This window comes from Camelina sativa, chromosome 11 (genome assembly GCF_030686135.1).
Source record: "Camelina sativa cultivar CO46 ecotype springtype chromosome 11, ASM3068613v1".
Taxonomy (NCBI): domain Eukaryota; kingdom Viridiplantae; phylum Streptophyta; class Magnoliopsida; order Brassicales; family Brassicaceae; genus Camelina; species Camelina sativa.
The window spans coordinates 49955149-49973809 of NC_141890.1; the positions used below are offsets into that span (position 1 = coordinate 49955149).

The following is an 18661-nucleotide window of genomic DNA, read 5'->3' on the forward strand; positions in this document are numbered from 1 at the left end:
TGATCATCATCTACTACAGTTTTGAGACAATAAAGTTTCATATTTTACCCAATGGGGCTCACGTGTTTTAGAAACATTAATACTCTCTGCATTTCTAAAAGTATCATTCTATATACATTCCCACAATAAAAGATGTTGTGAAACTGTAAGAAGAAGCCTTTTTTATAAATCTGACTTCATTCAGTTCCATCTCTTGGAGTTCTTGCTAGCTTTTGACTTCTGTTTTGCCTGTTGGAACGCCTGCATCTTCTGCTTCTTCCTCGCTTCTTTCTCAGCTTTTGACATCTTTGACTTTGCCTTCACTTTTGGAGCTTTCTCTTCTAGCTCTGCTTCTCTCTCCAGCTCCTTTGCTCTAGCATCAAGATTCTTCTCCAAGTAATACTGAGAACATTCACACATTCACGAAGTTATACAGAGATCAAATCATATTAGTCAAAAAAAGAGAGTGCAATCCAAGCAAAGTGTGTTCATACATTGTAGTCGCCTGCATAATCTTCTAAACAACCATCTTCGACTTCTATGACTCTGTTAACGATTTGTTTGATGAAGTATCGATCGTGAGAGACCGCGATGACTGTACCTTGGTACTCGTTTATTGCTTCCTGATTCATAAGAAGATCCAGATAATTGATTAGCTTCTATCCAGGTCCAAGATGATTTATTACCACTGTATCCAACGTTTCTCAAGGAAGTAGAAAAGCCTAACCTCGAGCATTTCTTTTGAAGGAATGTCCAAGTGATTGGTTGGTTCGTCCAAAACGAGTAAAGTTGATGGCGTCACCATGAATTTGCAGAAAGCAAGACGCGCTTTCTCACCACCGCTTAAAAGAGAGACCTTTCGATCAAGCATGTCTGCTTTAAAGTTGCAGCGTCCAAGAAGACCTTTTATATCATCACTTCTCCAGTCTTCTGCAGCTTCACAGACTGTTTCAAGCACTGTTTTATCCAAATCAAGGACCTCAGCCTAGCAAAAAGAATCAAAACAAAGGGTTGAAACCAGATCATGTCAATTAAATGAATAAACCTGTCTCCAATTGTTTAGGTCTTTAATTGATTGAGCAAGTGGAAACTGACCTGATTCTGTTCAAAGTAGTTTGGCAGTACATTGTGCTCTCCAAGAATAACTTCACCTTTCATAGGCTTCTCTAAACCCATAATAAGCTTCAATAACGTACTTTTCCCACACCCATTCGGGCCAATAATGGCGATTTTCTCTCCTCTTTCTATTGCTAGATTAGCCTTCTTAAATAGCATCTGGTTTTGCAACAATACACATTTATTCAGAGTGTCAAACACGAGAGCAATAAAGGATTCATCCTATAGTCATGAGTTTGACTCTAGTAGTAAGTGTAACTCACCTTATCCTCGAAACCAAAATCAATGTTTTTAACATTGACTACCGATCTTCCACTTGTTCCACGCTCTGGAAACCTGATTTTCATCTGCTTCCGCTGAAATGGCTTCTCTATTAGCTCCTGTTCTTGAAGCTTCTCTAGTTTCTGTTATAAAAAACCACACAGAAGGGAAACATAAGATGAAACTCCTCAATCCAACAACTCAGAGGTAAAAGATCGTTAAACCGTAGAAACACTTCAACTAATGTCAAGCCGCATCAATCAAATTAGCATTTTTTTTTTTGTTGGCTAACCTTTTCTGCAGTAGAAGCACGGCCAGATCTGGCACCCGCACCAAGCCTGGCAATTAAGTCCTTTGTTGAATCGATCTCTTTCTGCTGCTTTTCCCAAGCAGCATTCTGAGTTTCGATCCACTCTGCCTTTGAGATTACATACTGAGAGTAATTACCCTCGAATGTCCTGGACACACCCATCTCAGTTTCCACAATTTTGGTACACAGCTGATCAAGAAAGGCTCTGTCATGTGAAATAATAACCATAGGCACTTCCTGCTTTTGCAAATAACCTTCAAGCCACTCAATGGTATCAAGATCCAAATGGTTAGTCGGCTCATCAAGTAGCAGCAAATCTGGATCCTACTCACAGAGAAACACACACACACACACACACAACTCACATTAGCTTTTCTCTTCAATAAAAATCTGAAAAAAAGGATAAAGCTTTAAGAATCAAAACCACTCATTACATTACCTGAAGCAAAATCTTTCCAAGAGACATTCTCATTTGCCATCCACCACTAAAAGAAGCCACAAGCCTATCTGCATCCTCAGCAGCAAAGCCTAACTCAGGCATCAGCTTACTGATCTTAGCATCAACGGAATCTAAATTCACAGCCTGAGCACGTCTCTGCAACAAATCAAATTCGTCTAATAACCTCCCCATAAGGTCCAAATCATCAACAGATTCTTCAATAGCCTTCTGAACTTTCTCAAGCTTGTCAGTAATCTCCATCTCTTCCTTGAAAGCACTCATGAACTCTTCCCTAACCGTCTTGCTCATGGAAACCTCGAATTCCTGGCTCAAGAAAGCAACTTTCATATTGGGTTTGGCCTTGATAACGTTACCCGAATCAGGCTCCTCTTGACCAGTGATAATCCTAAGCTGAGTCGTCTTCCCAGCTCCGTTAACACCAACCAACCCTACTTTTTCCCCCTTTTTAACTTCCCAGGTTACATCTTTAAGCACAGTCACGCCTTTGTAGGTCTTCCTAATGTTCTCGAGCTTGACACCTGAAGAGATCCCAGAAGCTCCGTTTTTAGAATTCTTGCCGTTGCGTTTCCGATCGGAGTCGTGTTCGGTGGTCTGCTTGGAGAAAAGGGACTCGATTTCGTCTTGACGGTCTTTAACGGAGGTCACGAGGCTGATGGTGGAGACTTGGGCTCTGATGATGGAGGGGGTTGTTTCTCCGCAGCGTCTAGGGTTTGAAAGGGAAGAGATTTTGATGAAATTAGATTTTGGGGATGGACAAGGACGGAGACCCGTGAAGAAAGTTGAACGGAGGTTGAGGCTATGGAGATTCGTTGTGAAACCCATCTTTTATGGAATAACTTGTTTGATAGTATAACTCAGATAGAGAGCAGAGATAGAGAAATGGTGTGGATTTGATTGAGAGTAATCTCGCTCTACTGATGAAGCAGCAGAGTAAGAAGAACTCTCTCGAGGGAGAGCTTGCTCTCTTCGCGTTTGAGTGTGAGCCAAGAGATTTTTTTTTTTTTTTGTGATTTTTGTAGTTTCGTCTTTTGTTTTCTTATTATTATAGTTTTTTTTTTTGCTTTGTATTCCAAATAAATATATATATCCTTATGATAAAATAAAAATCAATAGAGGATATTAGGATAACAAAAACCAATATTATTGTTATTTTTTTATGATAAACAAAATCTAACTATGTATGATGAACTCCTATACTTTCGTTTTTTTTTTTTTCATAAAATAAAGTATATTAGTATGATGAAAACCAATTTACGCATCCCACATTTGTTTAGTTTTACGAGATGATCATCATGATTTTTGAGTTATGAATAACTACAAATCGGAATATTCGTTTTTATAAAAAAAAAAAACTTTGAGTTCTATACCACATGCAATTTATGCAACGTTACTTATTACAACAAGTCAATAAATAAGAAAAAAAAAAGACAACCCAAAGAAAAGAAAAGATAGCCTTTTTAAAGCAGCTCTCGTAGCTCAGTTGGTTAGAGCACCCGTTTAGTAAGCGGGAGGTCTTGAGTTCAACTCTCAACGAGAGCATTGCTTGTTTATTTAATTTTTTCCCCTGCTAAGAAGAGGTCGTCTGGCGTGGTCTCCTTGAATCCGTAGTGCAAAGAAGAAAAGGAATGGAGGCGATTTTTAGGGTTTCCGTACAAGAGGCGATTGAGCGGCGATTTTCAGATCTACTCTCCTAACCCTTCGATTTCAGTACAGCGACTCTAATTGCTGGAACATTAGGCTTGTGTGGCTTCGGTTCTGTGGTATTTGTATAGGGCTTCAACTTAAGGCCTAAGTGGCTTAGATCTGAATTCCTTCGCAATGAATCGACAGAAAAAGAAGAGGGAAATGTCGTTGATGGATGAACTGCGAGATTTGGATCTTCTTGGGGAGGGCGAAACTGTGGACATCCCAGATTTAGAAAATGATGACCTCATTGAAGAGAACTCCAAAAGCATCATCGTGCGCTGTCTCAACCCGTCAGCTCACAAGGTTGGTGGTTTGGTTAAAGCTCTTCCCCCCATATGGGGTATGGAAGATAGAGTGAGAGGCAGAGGGATTGGCGAAGACAGAGTTCAATTTATCTTTGATAGTGAAGGCGACCTCTACCACGTTCTCTCTAGAGGACCATGGTTTGTAAACGGATGGATTGTCACATTGGAGCAGTGGAAAGCGAACCCAGGTCCTGAATACCTGAAACGTATCCTATTCTGGATCCGTATCAAGGGCATTCCAATCCATCTCTTAAAGAAGAAAGCTGTTGAGTCTATCATTGAGCCCTTTGGTAAGGTGGATGCGGTAGAGCTCCACGCAAAAAACTCACAGTCTTTGGAATATGTTAGAGCTCGAGCTTGGGTCAACGCAGAGGAGCCCCTCCAATTTGTAAAAACAGCTAGATTCAAAACTGGAGAGACGGTTCGGGTGGAGCTGATATATGAAAAACTACTCAAAGTCTGTTTCCTCTGCAAAAGACTCACCCATGATCAGAATGGTTGTCAGTTCCAAATCCCAGAGCGAATGGCAAAAGACAACGGGAGCCAAGGAAACAGAAAAGGCAATAGAAAAGACGGACCAAGATCTCAAGGAAAAGGAAAGGGCATCCTGCTGAGAGATGTTGTAGACCTCTTACCCCCTCGGATAGACAGGACAAAGCATTCTAACCCCGAAGGGAGCTCCAATTCAGGTCGTCGAAGAAAAACAGTGAAGGAACGACTCCAATGGTCAGGACAGGAAGGCAAGGGGAAAAATGGTGCCCCTCTACAGGAATGGAGACCCAAAGCTAGGGAGGAAGACCATACCCAGAGCTTTGATGCTTCCCACGATAGAGGAATAATCCCCTATCCCACTGATCAACTCCCCTCTGCAACAAAGAGAAGAAGAAGTACTAGTGGTGGCGGTAGAGACTCAAAGAAGGCAAGAACTGACTCTGGGGAAAAAAAGAAGCAGGATTCTCCTTCGGTTTTTGCAAGACTGGGTTCCAGCATAGGAAATCTTAAGACTGCAGAGCGTAGAGGATCCAACGAGAAAGCCAGTCCTACCACTCATGTTTTTGAAAGGCTGGGATCTCAGGTCTCTTCCACGAGTCCAACTGCAAGATCTCACACTGATCCCTTACATCATTCTGCCCAAGTGGCAGCCATATCTGATCATTCTGCTAACATGGCAGCTCTTTCTGACCAATCTGCTCCAGGAGCAGCCCATGTGTCTAATCAGTCTGTCTCATCAGTGGCACCAACTCGTCCTCACTCTTCTGGCACAAAGCCTGAGAGTAGCAGTGACAACAACTTGAAAGAAGGGTTGATGGTTAATTCCAACCCTTCGAACCAATCATGAGGATACTGAGTTGGAACTGTCAGGGGGTGGGGAATACCCCTACAGTTCGACATCTAAGGGAAATCCGTTGTAAGTTTTTCCCTGAGATAACATTCCTCTGTGAGACCAAAAAGAAGAGAAGCTATTTAGAAAATGTCGTCGGCCACTTAGGATACTTTGATCTTCATACTGTGGAACCGGAAGGACTCAGTGGTGGCTTAGCATTAATGTGGAAGGATTCAGTCAAAATCAAAGTGTTACACTCTGATCGAAGACTGATCGATGTACTAGTCAATTGGCAGGATAAAGAGTTCTATCTCACCTGCATCTATGGAGACCCGATTCAGAGTGAAAGAGGTAAATTCTGGGAAAGATTAACAAGAATGGGTACTGGCAGAGAAGGACCCTGGATGTTAACTGGCGACTTTAATGAGCTGGTAAATCCACATGAGAAACTAGGAGGACCATTGCGGTCAGATGCATCTTGTAGAGAATTCAGACAAATGTTGATATCTTGTGGTCTATGGGAACTGAAGCACCTAGGATATCAGTTCTCTTGGTATGGGAATCGCAATGATGAGCTTGTCCAATGCAGACTAGACAGATCGGTTGCCAACCAGGCATGGTTGGAGCTATTCCCTAGAGCCCAGGCGACCTATCTCCCAAAGATCTGTTCAGATCACAGCCCACTAATAAATGTTCTGATTGATGATGACGGGATTAAAAGAGCGAACTTTCGATATGACAAAAGATGGGTACAAAGAGAAGGGTTCTTGGAGCTTGTTTCAGGTTTCTGGGGCAATCAACCTCTTAGGGAGGACTCCGCCATGATGGAGCTAATTGCAAGATGCCGAAAAGAGATATCAAAGTGGAAAAGAACTAACAATCCTAGTTCCGCGGTGAGACTGAAGGATCTTCAATTCAAGCTCGATGCTGCAACCAGACAAAATCCCTTTGATAAAGCTGAGGTTGCAAGACTTAAAAAAGAGATAAGTCGGGAGTATATCCAGGAGGAGAATTTCTGGCAAGATCGGTGTAGACTCACTTGGCTTCAAAATGGTGATAAGAACACAAAGTTCTTCCATGCCGCAACCAAAAATAGGAGAGCCCAAGGACGTATTCATAAACTGATAGATGAGGAGGGTAAAGAATGGTCATCCGATGCTCAGATGGGAAAGGTAGCTGAAGCCTACTTCAAGAAGCTATTCACATCAGAGGACGTAGGCTATAAAATAAAGGAGCTCGAAGAGGTAATACCTACTGTCAATGCCACCATGAATGAGATGCTTCTAGCCCCAATCTCAATTGAGGAAGTGAAGAAAGCTGTATTCGACATCAATCCCCATAAATGCCCAGGCCCGGACGGCATGAATGGTTTCTTCTATCAACAGTTCTGGGACAATATGGGGCCACAATTAGTCAAAATGGTTCGATCCTTCTTTCAAACAGGCAGTATCGAGGAAGGTATGAACATAACCAACATTTGTCTTATCCCCAAAACGCTGCGAGCTGAGAAAATGACAGAATTCAGACCTATAAGTCTGTGCAATGTGACTTACAAGATCATTGGTAAGCTATTAGCATCACGCCTCAAGAGAACCTTACCTACAGTGATCTCTGAAACTCAAGCAGCTTTTGTGAAAGGTCGTCTCATCAGCGACAACATTCTGATAGCTCATGAACTCCTCCACGCCCTTAGCTCCAATAACAAATGCTCGGAGGATTTCGTAGCAATCAAGACAGACATCTCAAAGGCTTTTGACCGTGTGGAGTGGGCTTTCCTGGAACAAGCTATGAAGACTTTGGGATATGCAGAGGATTGGATTAAGTTGGTGATGGCGTGTGTCAACTCAGTCAAATATCAGGTTCTGGTCAATGGAGCTGCCTATGGGAATATAACCCCGACGAGAGGCTTAAGGCAGGGGGACCCCCTCTCCCCTTACCTGTTTGTGATCTGCACAGAAATGCTCGTCAAGACACTACAATTAGCTGAGAACAAAGGCCAAATCACCGGTCTCAAGGTCACTAGGAAAGCTCCTCCAATCTCTCATCTTCTATTTGCTGATGATAGCATGTTTTATTGCCGAGGAAATGATGAGGAGCTAAGCCAAATAATAAGGATCATTGAGGAGTATAGTCTAGCATCTGGACAAAGGGTGAACTACCAGAAATCCTGTCTCCATTTCGGAAAGAATGTGCCCCAAGAGCATCGAAGCATCATCAAGCAGAGGTTGGGAATTGAAACAGAGGGAGGACAAGGATTCTATCTTGGTCTCCCAGAATCTTTTGGCGGATCAAAAATAGAAACACTAAACTTTCTCCGAGAAAGAATGCATACGAAGATTAATGGTTGGCAAAACAATTTTCTTTCTCCGGGAGGCAAAGAAATTCTCCTAAAGGCGGTTGCCCTAGCACTCCCTACCTACACAATGTCATGTTTCAAGCTCCCCAAGGGTACCTGTCAACAACTAGCCTCAATAATGGCGGATTTTTGGTGGAAGAACAAACGAGAAGGCAGGGGTATGCATTGGAAGGCATGGGAACACCTCAGTCGTCCTAAAGCAGTTGGGGGTCTAGGGTTCAAGGATATTGAAAGTTTCAATGTAGCATTGCTGGGGAAACAGTTATGGAGGATGCTAACCAAACCTGCTTCACTAATGGCAAGAATCTACAAAAGCAGGTACTACCCTAAATCAGATCCTCTGAATGCCCCCTTAAGCTCTCGGCCGTCGTACGCTTGGAGAAGCATCCATGAAGCTCAAAGCATGATGAAACAGGGTGCGCGGACAGTAGTTGGTAATGGCAAGTCCATTGAGATATGGAAACATCAGTGGATAGGTTCTAAGCCCGCTCAACCAGTCCTTTCCCTACGACATGTTACTCAAGAATATAAAGAGTTTGTTTCCAAACTCCGATATGTTGATGATCTGTTAGAAGATTGCGGTAGAGAATGGAAGCAAGATCTTATTTCTAGAATTTTTTCAGAGGAGGACGTTAGAAAGGTGTTGCATCAGAGACCAGGGGGAAGTCTCACAAAGGACAGATATGCATGGGATTACAGCCGTTCAGGGCACTATTCGGTAAAATCCGGTTACTGGGTTCTGACTGAGATCATTAACAACAAAGCTGGCTTGGAGGAGGTTCTCCAACCGAGCCTATCGCCCCTATTCAAGCAAATCTGGAAAATGGATGTTCCACCCAAGATTCGTCACTTCCTCTGGAAATGTATGGCTAATACTTTGTCAGTTGCAGGTAATCTCTCTCATAGACACTTAGCAAGTGACAGTTCATGTTGCCGATGCCCTGATAGTGTAGAAACGATCAACCATCTCTTGTTTAAGTGCACATTTGCAAGACTGACTTGGGCTCTCGCTTCCTTTGCTGCTCCTCCGGAAGGTGTATGGTCGGACTCTATCTACCAAAATCTTCACGATGTGATGAACTTCAAAGACCTACAACATGAGAATACCTCAAATATCTTAAACCCGGTATGGATTCTCTGGAGACTCTGGAAAAATAGAAACAGCCTGATCTTTCAAGGCAAAGAATTTTCAGGTCCAGAAATCATTGGAAAAGCAAAGGAAGATGAAGATGAATGGAGGCTTAGAGTACCACCATCACAACACATAGAACCCCAGAAAATCAAGGATGCAACAACAACTCGCTGGAACCCTCCACCAACAGGCTGGATAAAATGTAACACCGATGGAGCATGGATTGTGGATCGAACAAACTGTGGTATTGGCTGGGTTGCGAGGAATGATAAGGGTCATGTGCTTTGGGTGGGGATGAGGGCTTTGCCAAGAGTGAATACGGTGCTGGAAGCTGAGTCTGAAGCCCTTAGAGGCGCGGTGCTTATGCTGATCAGATTTAATTATCGAAAAGTGATATTTGAATCAGACTCTCAACAACTTGTGTCCATGCTTAAGGAAGAAACCGACAACCCAAATTTAGACCCGATCTTACAGGACATAAGACAAGCTTTACAGCATTTTGATGAGGTGAAGGTGCATTTCACGCCTAGGGAGGGTAATCAAGTGGCGGACAAAGTTGCGAGGGAAGCTATCTCACTTGAGAATTCTGTTCCCCGCATACTTTCATTAGTGCCTAATTGGTTAAATCATCTTGTAGAAGTGGACAAATTAATCCTGTGTACTTTTATTGGTTAATGATGAGTAGAAGTTGAGCCAAAAAAAAAAAAAAAAAAAAAAAAGAAAAGATAAACGAAAGAATCTAAAATTTGTGGTGCAGAAGAGAAGAGAAGAGATGGTTCAAGTTGAAGATAACAAAACCCGATGAAGGAAGTCACCGCTCCTGTGGTTCACATAGCTCCTTTGAATTTAACAGACACTTCTCCTATTCTGCCACGTGTCGAACTATACCATCACCCACGTCAGTTTCTCCGTGGATGTCATCACGCCACGTAGTCACACGCAACAAGTTGAGGGGACATTTTTTTTATTATTTTCGTTGAGGGATTTTGTATCTTCGCATTTTTCTATCAAAGATTAAATAATACTAGTTTAGTAGTAGTTTCAAGTTTGGTCTAAATGATAATTAGAAATGTATTTATGTTAATCGCCTCCATGACTATACATATAATTCGGATTGTTAATACTTAATAACCATATACATTAGTTTTGTTGACAAAGCAAAGTCGTACTTATTTTAGAGGATATTAAGAGGATGGATACAAAGATTCACTAACGATATACTTAGTCGGCGAGGTTTGATTTTATTTGACAGACAATTAACACAAAAACAAACAATACGATATGTTTAAATTTTTCGTTTTTGTGGTCAATAGATGACGAGAGATTTTTTGTTTGTTTAGTAGTGGAGTATGTGTATTTCACTAGTGCTCTCTAGGAACCAAAAATAAAAATAAATGAAAGTTAAACTAATCATATTCAAACACAAACTCGCTTATCAGATTAAATTTAATAAAAGTAGTTGCCGGCCTTCAAATCTTAACTCCTAAACTTATGTTTTATACTAATCAGTAACAAAGTATTTAATCAATACGAATTAGGTTAGAGTTAGACTATTGATTAAATATCCACAGTACCGAATCCATAAAACGACGTCATTTCGTAGGGAAAAAAAAAAAAAAACCTGACGCGGATTTAACCTTTTCCGAAGCAAAAAATAAAAAATAAAAAAAAAGTTGATATGGTTGTGTACAGACTACAGACAGTGTGGTGTATATAAATCGTATCAACCAATCGACCTGTTAGGCTGTTACTTTGCTGTATTAAATTTGTTTGTAGCTTACTTTTTCTCTTAGCTGCTTTTATATATTTGGTCTCTGTATCCCTTCACCATCTTCCTCTCCTAAGATCTTCTCAAACCTCTTCTCCCTCCCCAGACTTAAGAAGATTCACATGGAAGATCGAAAAGAGGTTCCTATCTCTCTCAAACCCCATTATCTTTTTTTTTTCTTGCATAAATCAATCTTCTGTGTTTTTCCCAGGTAACACAGTTAAAAGTTTTAAGTGTTTCATGATCAATTAGTCTGTGAATCTGTGAGGGTTATATGGATAAGAAAAAAAAAAGAACCTTTATTTATTTGTGTGTCTAAAAATTTAGAATTCAAAGTGATTTTTTTTTTTTTTTGAGTTATTATTTTTGGTTCTTGAAAATCAAAAGTTATTGAATTTTGGCAGAACAAGAACTCGCCATGGCTATCAGTACCACAGTTTGGAGATTGGGATCAAAAAGGAGGACCAATTCCTGATTACTCGATGGATTTCTCAAAGATCAGGGAGATGAGGAAACTCAACAAGAGAGATGCTTCTCGAGCTAGTCTTGGCAATGATGAAGAACTCATTAACCCTTTTCATAATCAACCCCCTGTTGATACTACCAAGCCTTCTAAGAAGCTTACCACCGTTCACAGTGACAACGACAACAACCACAATGTCTTCTCTCACCAACGCCCACATTCCCCTTCTGTAAGATTCATTGTCTCTTGATGGTGGATTTTGTTTTTCAATTAGCGTTTATGAATTGGCATTACATTAGCTTTCTGTGTTCATTGAAACCGGTAGGTTGATGTTTTGACTGGGGTAGGATATGTATGACATCTAACTTTGTAGTCTTTATATTGGTTGTTTCTGGCAAAATGGGTAGATTTTGGGATCACACATTGTTTATTATAGTTAGTTGTTCATGCCCATACCCACACCAAACTTTGAAACTTAGATTTTGATTGCACTTATATAGTTATGTCTGACAGTTATGAATATCCATTGTAAGATTCACTTTGTCTTTGAGGAATAGGATGCTAGTGTTTGTGAGTTTAGGTGTGTGTTCATCTGATGTGGACCTTCTTGGGTTGATTAGGTTTTGGAATCTAACATTGTAGCAATTGGGTAAAATGTGGTCCTTCAAAGTTTGGTCAAGTTGGTTGCTTTTATTGCTGTTTATGACTACACATGAAATTAATTATATACACCCCACCAAACTTCACAACTTTAGTTTGTATTGGATTTGGAACTTGATTGGATATGATTTTGATTATATACTGCTAGAGGATCACATCAATAATGCATAAATTATAGTACATCATTACCCTACAAAAAAGGGATTTGCTTCTTCTTTTTTCAAGTTGTTGTGATGGTTTCTTTCTTTCAATCAGAGTAAAGCATAATCCTTTATTTATGTACCTACCATGTGAACTGACATAAATAAAATTATATTTACTTTTGGATATAACATTCTAACTCTTACGTGTAAATGACTTGGAACAGACGAGGAGAGGAATCTTCAGCTGCTTCAACTGCTGCGTTAAAGCTTAACTAAAAGTGTTTACTTATTTATCATAATAATGACAATGATTCGAAGACGAGAAATGAGAAATGGTAGTGACACCTTTTCACGTATGTTACTTCGGATGCATCAATCAAAATTTGTCTGTTGTTTACTCTGTAATCTAATTATGTTTTCTAAAATGTGAAGCGTAGTAATATATACTTTTTCTGTAATTTTGTTTGGTTTATTTAGACAACTGATAATTTTCATGATTGTGTAATATAGGCCAGATTTGTGATATATCAGATATAGTAATAAAAGCAAAACGTATGGTGGTTACTAAAAATATTCAAATGGTGTGTGTTTGCATCTGACAATGGAACACATAAGATAAGTTTAATACAATCAACCTGTCGAAGTTGTAACGCAATACCTAAAAAATTGAAGGTTGGGGTTTTATATAACTCTCATTTAATTCGATGTACAAGATGGCCTAGCCAAAAATCACATATGGCATGGAATCGGCCTTGTTCGTTTCTAATGCTTTAATTTTGTGCAAAGTGGAATAGGAGTAACAAAGTTGATATGGCCGAGTTGTTTAAGGCGCCAGATTAAGGTTCTGGTCCGAAAGGGCGTGGGTTCAAATCTCACTGTCAACAATTCTCTCTTTTTTTATGACAAAACGTAAATTATTGGATTATTTTGATCAATAAACAAATTTTTACTAAGGATACGCTGAGATTTAATATGCCATCGTATATGGCACATATTGTATATGTGTTTGTCTAGATAGATATCTATATCTTGATCATGATAAACTTGGTTTTAACGGAGAGTGTTGTTCAACCAAAAAAAAATCAAAAAAACATTTAATCCTATGGAGTAAAGAAATTCACAATGATACAAGCATTCAGGAGGACCGAGAATAACAACAAAATAGATTATATGTGATTATCTAAATAAATATCTATATCTTTTTAATTTAATATCTAGTTTTTCATTAGGTAATCTTAAATTCGGCTTCATATGTTTAAAATTTGATTCTATTTGTGTAGTATAAATTGATAATTGAAAACAAAATCATAAAGATATACTAATTGCATAAATGTATTTGATCATCATGATGAGGCTCATTTGATAGTTTATAGCTAACTATTTGATAGTAAAACAGAATTATACTATGGTCAGTTAGCAGAAAATAGTTATTTCCAACATATACTTCTATCATACTTGAATTAATAAAAAAATATCGAACAAATATTTTGTAAGATTATCACTACTCTTAGAAATACAAATATATTTAATAAATAATAAATTACACAAAATACATAAAATTAAAAAAAAAAAATCAGAAAATAATGCATTAAAATATATAGAATGTACAAAATGTTCACACCGAATCACCAATATTTTGTTCTATAAATGGCCATAAGCAGCCGCTTGTGTGGCTTATGTCGGTTTTAATGTTAGATTTTCCATCTTTTTGATTAAGTAATAGACATGTTGACCTTATTTTTGTGATCATTAACGGTTCGCTTTAATTCTGCCACCAATATTAACGTTAGTAATCTCGAAGGACTGTATTGCAAGTTGCATTTGACTTTTGAGTTCATAGAATATATTGACTTCTCAAGAGTAAACTTGCAAAAGAAAAAAAATTAATGTTTATCAATTAACAAAATTTATTACGGAACGCATGAGATTTAACATTCCCTTCTTCGTTTTCTTGCTTTATTTGGCCTTTTTACCACAGCAAAGTTATTATATAAAACAAAAACAAAAAAAAGAAGCAAAGATTCTTCTTTTTTTTCGGCGTCAGATGGTTTCCTCAAAGCCGTCCGTACAATGACAAAAGATCTCTTAGTCTGTCAGATTCAGATTTTAGATGCTCAAAGCTCGTCGAATTCGGGATCCTCCAACCCCAATTACCCACCTTTTTGTGTAACAAAACCAAATTCACATTGTTAGAGACAATTTCTCACAAACATATTACTATTGCTATGAGCTTTCTCTTTTATAGAAAGTTTGGAACCAATATAGTGGGGCATGACCTACCTCAGTGGCTGGAGTGTTCATTCTGGCAGAACTTCCAAGTCCGAGAATGTCTTGCATCGGTATGATTGCGGTTTGAGCTGTCGAAGAGAATGCAGCTTGGATGACTGACCATGATATATCGTCTTCTCCAGCTATCGACAGGTATTTCATTGCCTGCAATACCGAAGACATCGCCATTGTCAATATCATGCAATCAAAAACTGAAACAAAAAACACGTTTAATGGTATGAGACTAGTGAAATGACCTTAGACTTCTCTTCTTGGTCCAGAGTGTTCCACCAACCTCGAATCTATTTATCAACGAGACAGTTACATTTCTTCCGATTCGTTTTATAAGTTTGCTTAGTGAAATCAACTTACAGTGTCGTTGTCATGAGTTCCAGAGTATACAACTTGGTTTACTTCATGATTGTGGGGTAAATGTGGGTTATCGGCGCCGCCTCCAAAAGCTGAAATTAGACAAGAATAAATGTACACATGATAGATATTTGAATAACGTGAGGAAGGAAGCCAAAGCTGTTTTACCAAATTGCAGGACAGCCATTCCAGGCGCTCCAATAGATTTCCTCAGCTCAACTACATCTTTAGTAATAACTCCCTGTCTTATGGCAAAGTGCAGCCTCCATTAGCAAACAATCAAATGTAAATTTGCCTTACAGAAACAGAGCATATGATTCCACACTAGTACACTCGGATTCATGAGGAACACAGGACATCTATAATTTTTACTGGTCTAAGATGGTATGTCACAGTCAAATGGTCGGCCATCAATCATCTCTGTATGAACATCTCATGCTCGATGTAAACTACAAACAAGTCTTGCAAGTTCATTATATACTAATAAGTAAATTGATGCACATCTATTATAACCAATCGGGTTTAGCCTTATGTAAGTGCTGAGTGTTTTGTATAATCGAGTTTGATAGCTTACCAAATCTTCAGCTATGATATTGATCTTCCCAACGCCTCTTGAAATGGCATCAAATAAAGACTTTCCAGGTCCTACCTACATTTATACAAATTTTGTAGTTCTTAGTTTCTTTACCTTACTTTATTTTACATCTATGAATTAGGCAAAGCACCTTCCATCGTCCAACCATGGCAACTTTCGCTTCTGCAGAATATCACAGCTGATCAGTCCTATGAATATACTAATCCAATATGTACCCAACATATATGATCAATCACTCTTTTCTACTTTGAATTTAAACTCACCGGAAGGGACCGCCCAAAACCCTGCAAATCCTCTGAAATGATCAATCCTACATTCATCATACAAGTCCTGTGCACGTCGTATTCTATTAACCCACCAAGAATATTGGTCACTCTCCATTGATATCCAGTCATAAAGAGGGCTTCAAATAAAATAAATGGAAAATATCAGTAAATACAAAATACTATGGTGAGGAAGATAAATAAAAGAGATTGAGGGGTAACCAAGTTATGGAACAATTGTGAAGTACAATAAATGGTTTAGGGAAATTCAGAAACTAATTCACGTTGAGCATGCCACTGTAACACTGTTTAGTAATAATGCTTACATCAGATAAATTATAACTAAAAACAAACTGTGGCGTTTCCTACTTATCTAAGTGAAAAGAATAAACAAAAATGTTATAAGTAAACTAAAGTAAGTGAGTAGCATCAATACCTTCCCCACAATTGACCAGTTTCACTGAACAAGTCAGGAGGAACACCGCTAACAAGAAGAGGAAAGCCTTTCTTGTTCTGTATGAAGATCAACAAAAGAAGAGTACCTTCAGGAAAGTCTAAATTTTTGCTCGAACATACGATAAGAGTGTTTGACTCCATATGTTACAGTTTACTTGCCAGTAAGAAATGTTTCTTATTTGCCCAAACGTCTGCACTGTGATATCCTACATAAATGGGCATATCCCCCATTATATCAACTCCTTTCCGCCGTGCATGCTCACGAACATTCTGCCACTGCCTTTGGAACAAAAATTGCTTAGCAATGAACAAGTCTATCTGCAGCAAAGAAGAAGAGGTTACCCTGAAAGGAATTCACAAAACATTAATTCATGATGAAACCAAATCCAAGAAGCTAGCAAAATCTTACAAACTCCTTTTGACTTTCATATATAGCTTCCAAGGCTGAAAGATGACGGTTTTTAAGTGGTTCAGGCCACTCAAACCAACTGTATGCATTTAAAGTATTGTCAATAGCTGCAAAATACGCAGCATCTTCAAGCCAACCTATACATAGTGAACATGGCATCCTCAATGAAATCTTGTTTATCCAGATTAATCAAAGCCAGCGCAATGAATCTTTAAAAATTGTATACTTCTCACATGATATAGAGGGGTCGTTACGAAAATCTTGCAGTTTGCTCTTCAGTTCACCAGTGCCGCCAATAAGCCTCTTTGCTGCCTGAGAAAAAGTCAGTGATCAAAGTTTACTTCTCAAGGCAATAGATAACTAAGTTAGCTCACTAGTACCAAGCAAGATGGTTTTGCAGAGAGGTTGTTTACCTTAGTTATCAAGGGACTCTTTAACTTGTTGGCAGTTTGATAGTTCACAGAGTCAGCATCACTAGTCCATATAAAAAATATCATAACAGAGAACGAGACCCAGAATAAAAAAAAAAAAAGCCCACTTAGAAATCATGTAGAAGATTAGTACATTGGTAGTGGGAGCTCATCCTTCAGTAATAAGCCATCCTTGACAAGCTCATCCAGAGAAATCAACAATGTGTTCCCACAATTTGCATCCTAGAACTAGAACCAGTTAGCAATAATAATAACAGCTGAGAAACCAAAAACAAAAAGGAATCTCTCTGGAGAATTCTTAACACAGACCTGTCCTGCATAAGGAGATCCTCCTTCGTCTGGAGGAACAAGAGGAAGAACCTGCTCATGGAATATATATATTACTAAGTAATCTCAGCAAAAACTATGGCGAGAACTTCCTCTAAACTCTATACAAGATTCAAAGTTTCAATTGAGAAGGATGATACGAAAATTATCTACCAAGACAAAATCTCACCTGCCAAACGGAGCAGCCAGTAGAATGAAGCCAATCGATGAAACGGAAAGCTTCTTCACCGAGATCACCAATGCCGTGAGGACCGCGAAACGACGTCGGATGGAGCAAAACGCCAGCTCTTCTCCGGGTCGCGGGATCAGGAACCGGTAGCCAGTGCTCATACTCTTCTGGAAAATCTTCACCGACGCTGCTAATACAAGAAGAGAGAGAATTCGTCGAATTGCTCGAAATAGCCATTGGGAACGACGGCGACGGCTTTGTCCTGTTCCTGAAAGAAGCTGCGTCGAATAATAATGATGATACCGGAGAGGATAATCGGAAAAGCTTGAGAGAAGAGAGTGAAGGAGAGGACGAGCTAAGAATCGTCTTCATGGATGATGAATGATCGTCAATTCAATTTCTCAATTGAAAGCTCCGCACTCCCACACGACGCGCCAGATAGTAGATGACAGAGAGAAGATATTTTTGTTGCTCTTTTGCAGTTTGAGAGAGTTGAGATTGTGAGAGACTGACTGAGAGACTAGTGGTGTGAAACTGTGAGAGAGATCACGTGATCATCACGTGCGGTGTATGGAAATCTCGTGTATGGCGCCATTTTCAAGGCCGTATTTTGGGCTTTTTCTAGGCCGACGAGATCGGATCTTTATACATCCTCACACCCATGATCCAAAAATAAATCACATTTGATCGGTAATGTGGTCGACTATTTTTTTATCCATTCCGAGTAATATCAATCAATGAAGTGACAGAGAAAAAAAAATGCAATGACTGCTTGGTAAAGATAGTGAAAAATGTCGCAATTCGCAAAGTGCCACAAGCATGCATCGAAGAGGTTTTTGTCATATGATCCATATTGTTCAAGCTCATCCACGTCTTTTACAAAATTTTCTATCATATTACAATTGTGTACACAGTATCTATGTATGATAGCATCTATAATATTACAATTGTATTATGGATCAAAATTAATCTGAAATGCTTTGTAGGTTATGACTTGGGGAAGGCTCACGAAGTCTTCTAATCATCGGCACAACTTCCAAAACAATTTAACAATTTGTCGCTTTATTACAAAGAGTGTGAGAGAGATCACGTGCTGTGTGTATAAGAAAATCTCGTCAATGGCGCCATATTGAAGGGCTTATTTTGGGTCTTTTAGGTCGAGGGATCGGATCCTATATATCCCTTAAAAATTTTAAACCCATGATCCACAATAATAAATCACATTTGATCGGTACGTGGCTGTACATAAAAATATTACTTATCTACCATTCCTCGCAGCTTCCATAATTTGCTGAAAAAGGAATTTTACAGTTTTACAGAGAGGTGAGGACCACTCATATACCCAATACAGGAACAAATAATTGCATATTCGAGAATGGTCCCCTGAGGCCATCATATCATAATAAAAGTG

At 39.2% G+C, this 18661-nt stretch overlaps 4 protein-coding genes and 2 non-coding genes across 6 annotated transcripts; 4 read left to right on the forward strand and 2 right to left on the reverse strand.

Annotated features, from left to right (window-relative positions):
• Window positions 1–19: 19 nt before the first annotated feature.
• On the reverse strand, window positions 20–3555 carry LOC104727122 (ABC transporter F family member 5). Its single transcript, XM_010446138.3, has 7 exons — window positions 2106–3555; window positions 1649–1990; window positions 1359–1499; window positions 1075–1254; window positions 707–964; window positions 474–602; window positions 20–381 (listed from the first exon to the last, which is right to left on the reverse strand). Exons 1-7 carry the CDS (start codon window positions 2946–2948, stop codon window positions 181–183), a joined length of 2094 nt encoding a protein of 697 aa, XP_010444440.1. The 5' UTR covers window positions 2949–3555; the 3' UTR covers window positions 20–180.
• A 36-nt stretch (window positions 3556–3591) lies between these two features.
• Window positions 3592–3665, forward strand: TRNAT-AGU (transfer RNA threonine (anticodon AGU)). Its single transcript has one exon. It is a non-coding gene; the product is annotated as a tRNA-Thr (tRNA).
• Window positions 3666–3944: 279 nt separating this feature from the next.
• On the forward strand, window positions 3945–5420 carry LOC147935627 (uncharacterized; the record flags this gene model as incomplete). Its single annotated transcript, XM_087473071.1, has 1 exon — window positions 3945–5420. A coding segment is annotated over exon 1 (1476 nt), but the record flags the coding sequence as incomplete, so codon positions are not given.
• Window positions 5421–10513: 5093 nt separating this feature from the next.
• LOC104727123 (uncharacterized) lies at window positions 10514–12534 on the forward strand. The gene is made up of 3 exons (XM_010446139.3): window positions 10514–10837; window positions 11102–11389; window positions 12188–12534. The coding sequence occupies exons 1-3, from the start codon at window positions 10820–10822 to the stop codon at window positions 12233–12235; spliced, it is 354 nt and encodes a 117-aa protein (XP_010444441.1). The 5' UTR covers window positions 10514–10819; the 3' UTR covers window positions 12236–12534.
• A 233-nt stretch (window positions 12535–12767) lies between these two features.
• TRNAL-AAG (transfer RNA leucine (anticodon AAG)) lies at window positions 12768–12847 on the forward strand. Its single transcript has one exon. It is a non-coding gene; the product is annotated as a tRNA-Leu (tRNA).
• Window positions 12848–13852: 1005 nt separating this feature from the next.
• LOC104727124 (4-alpha-glucanotransferase DPE1, chloroplastic/amyloplastic) lies at window positions 13853–17843 on the reverse strand. Its single transcript, XM_010446140.2, has 16 exons — window positions 17251–17843; window positions 17064–17114; window positions 16888–16976; window positions 16737–16797; window positions 16557–16635; window positions 16324–16460; window positions 16074–16232; window positions 15895–15971; window positions 15459–15598; window positions 15326–15357; window positions 15175–15249; window positions 14769–14841; window positions 14604–14692; window positions 14489–14533; window positions 14244–14396; window positions 13853–14121 (listed from the first exon to the last, which is right to left on the reverse strand). Exons 1-16 carry the CDS (start codon window positions 17620–17622, stop codon window positions 14017–14019), a joined length of 1737 nt encoding a protein of 578 aa, XP_010444442.1. The 5' UTR covers window positions 17623–17843; the 3' UTR covers window positions 13853–14016.
• Window positions 17844–18661: the final 818 nt, after the last annotated feature.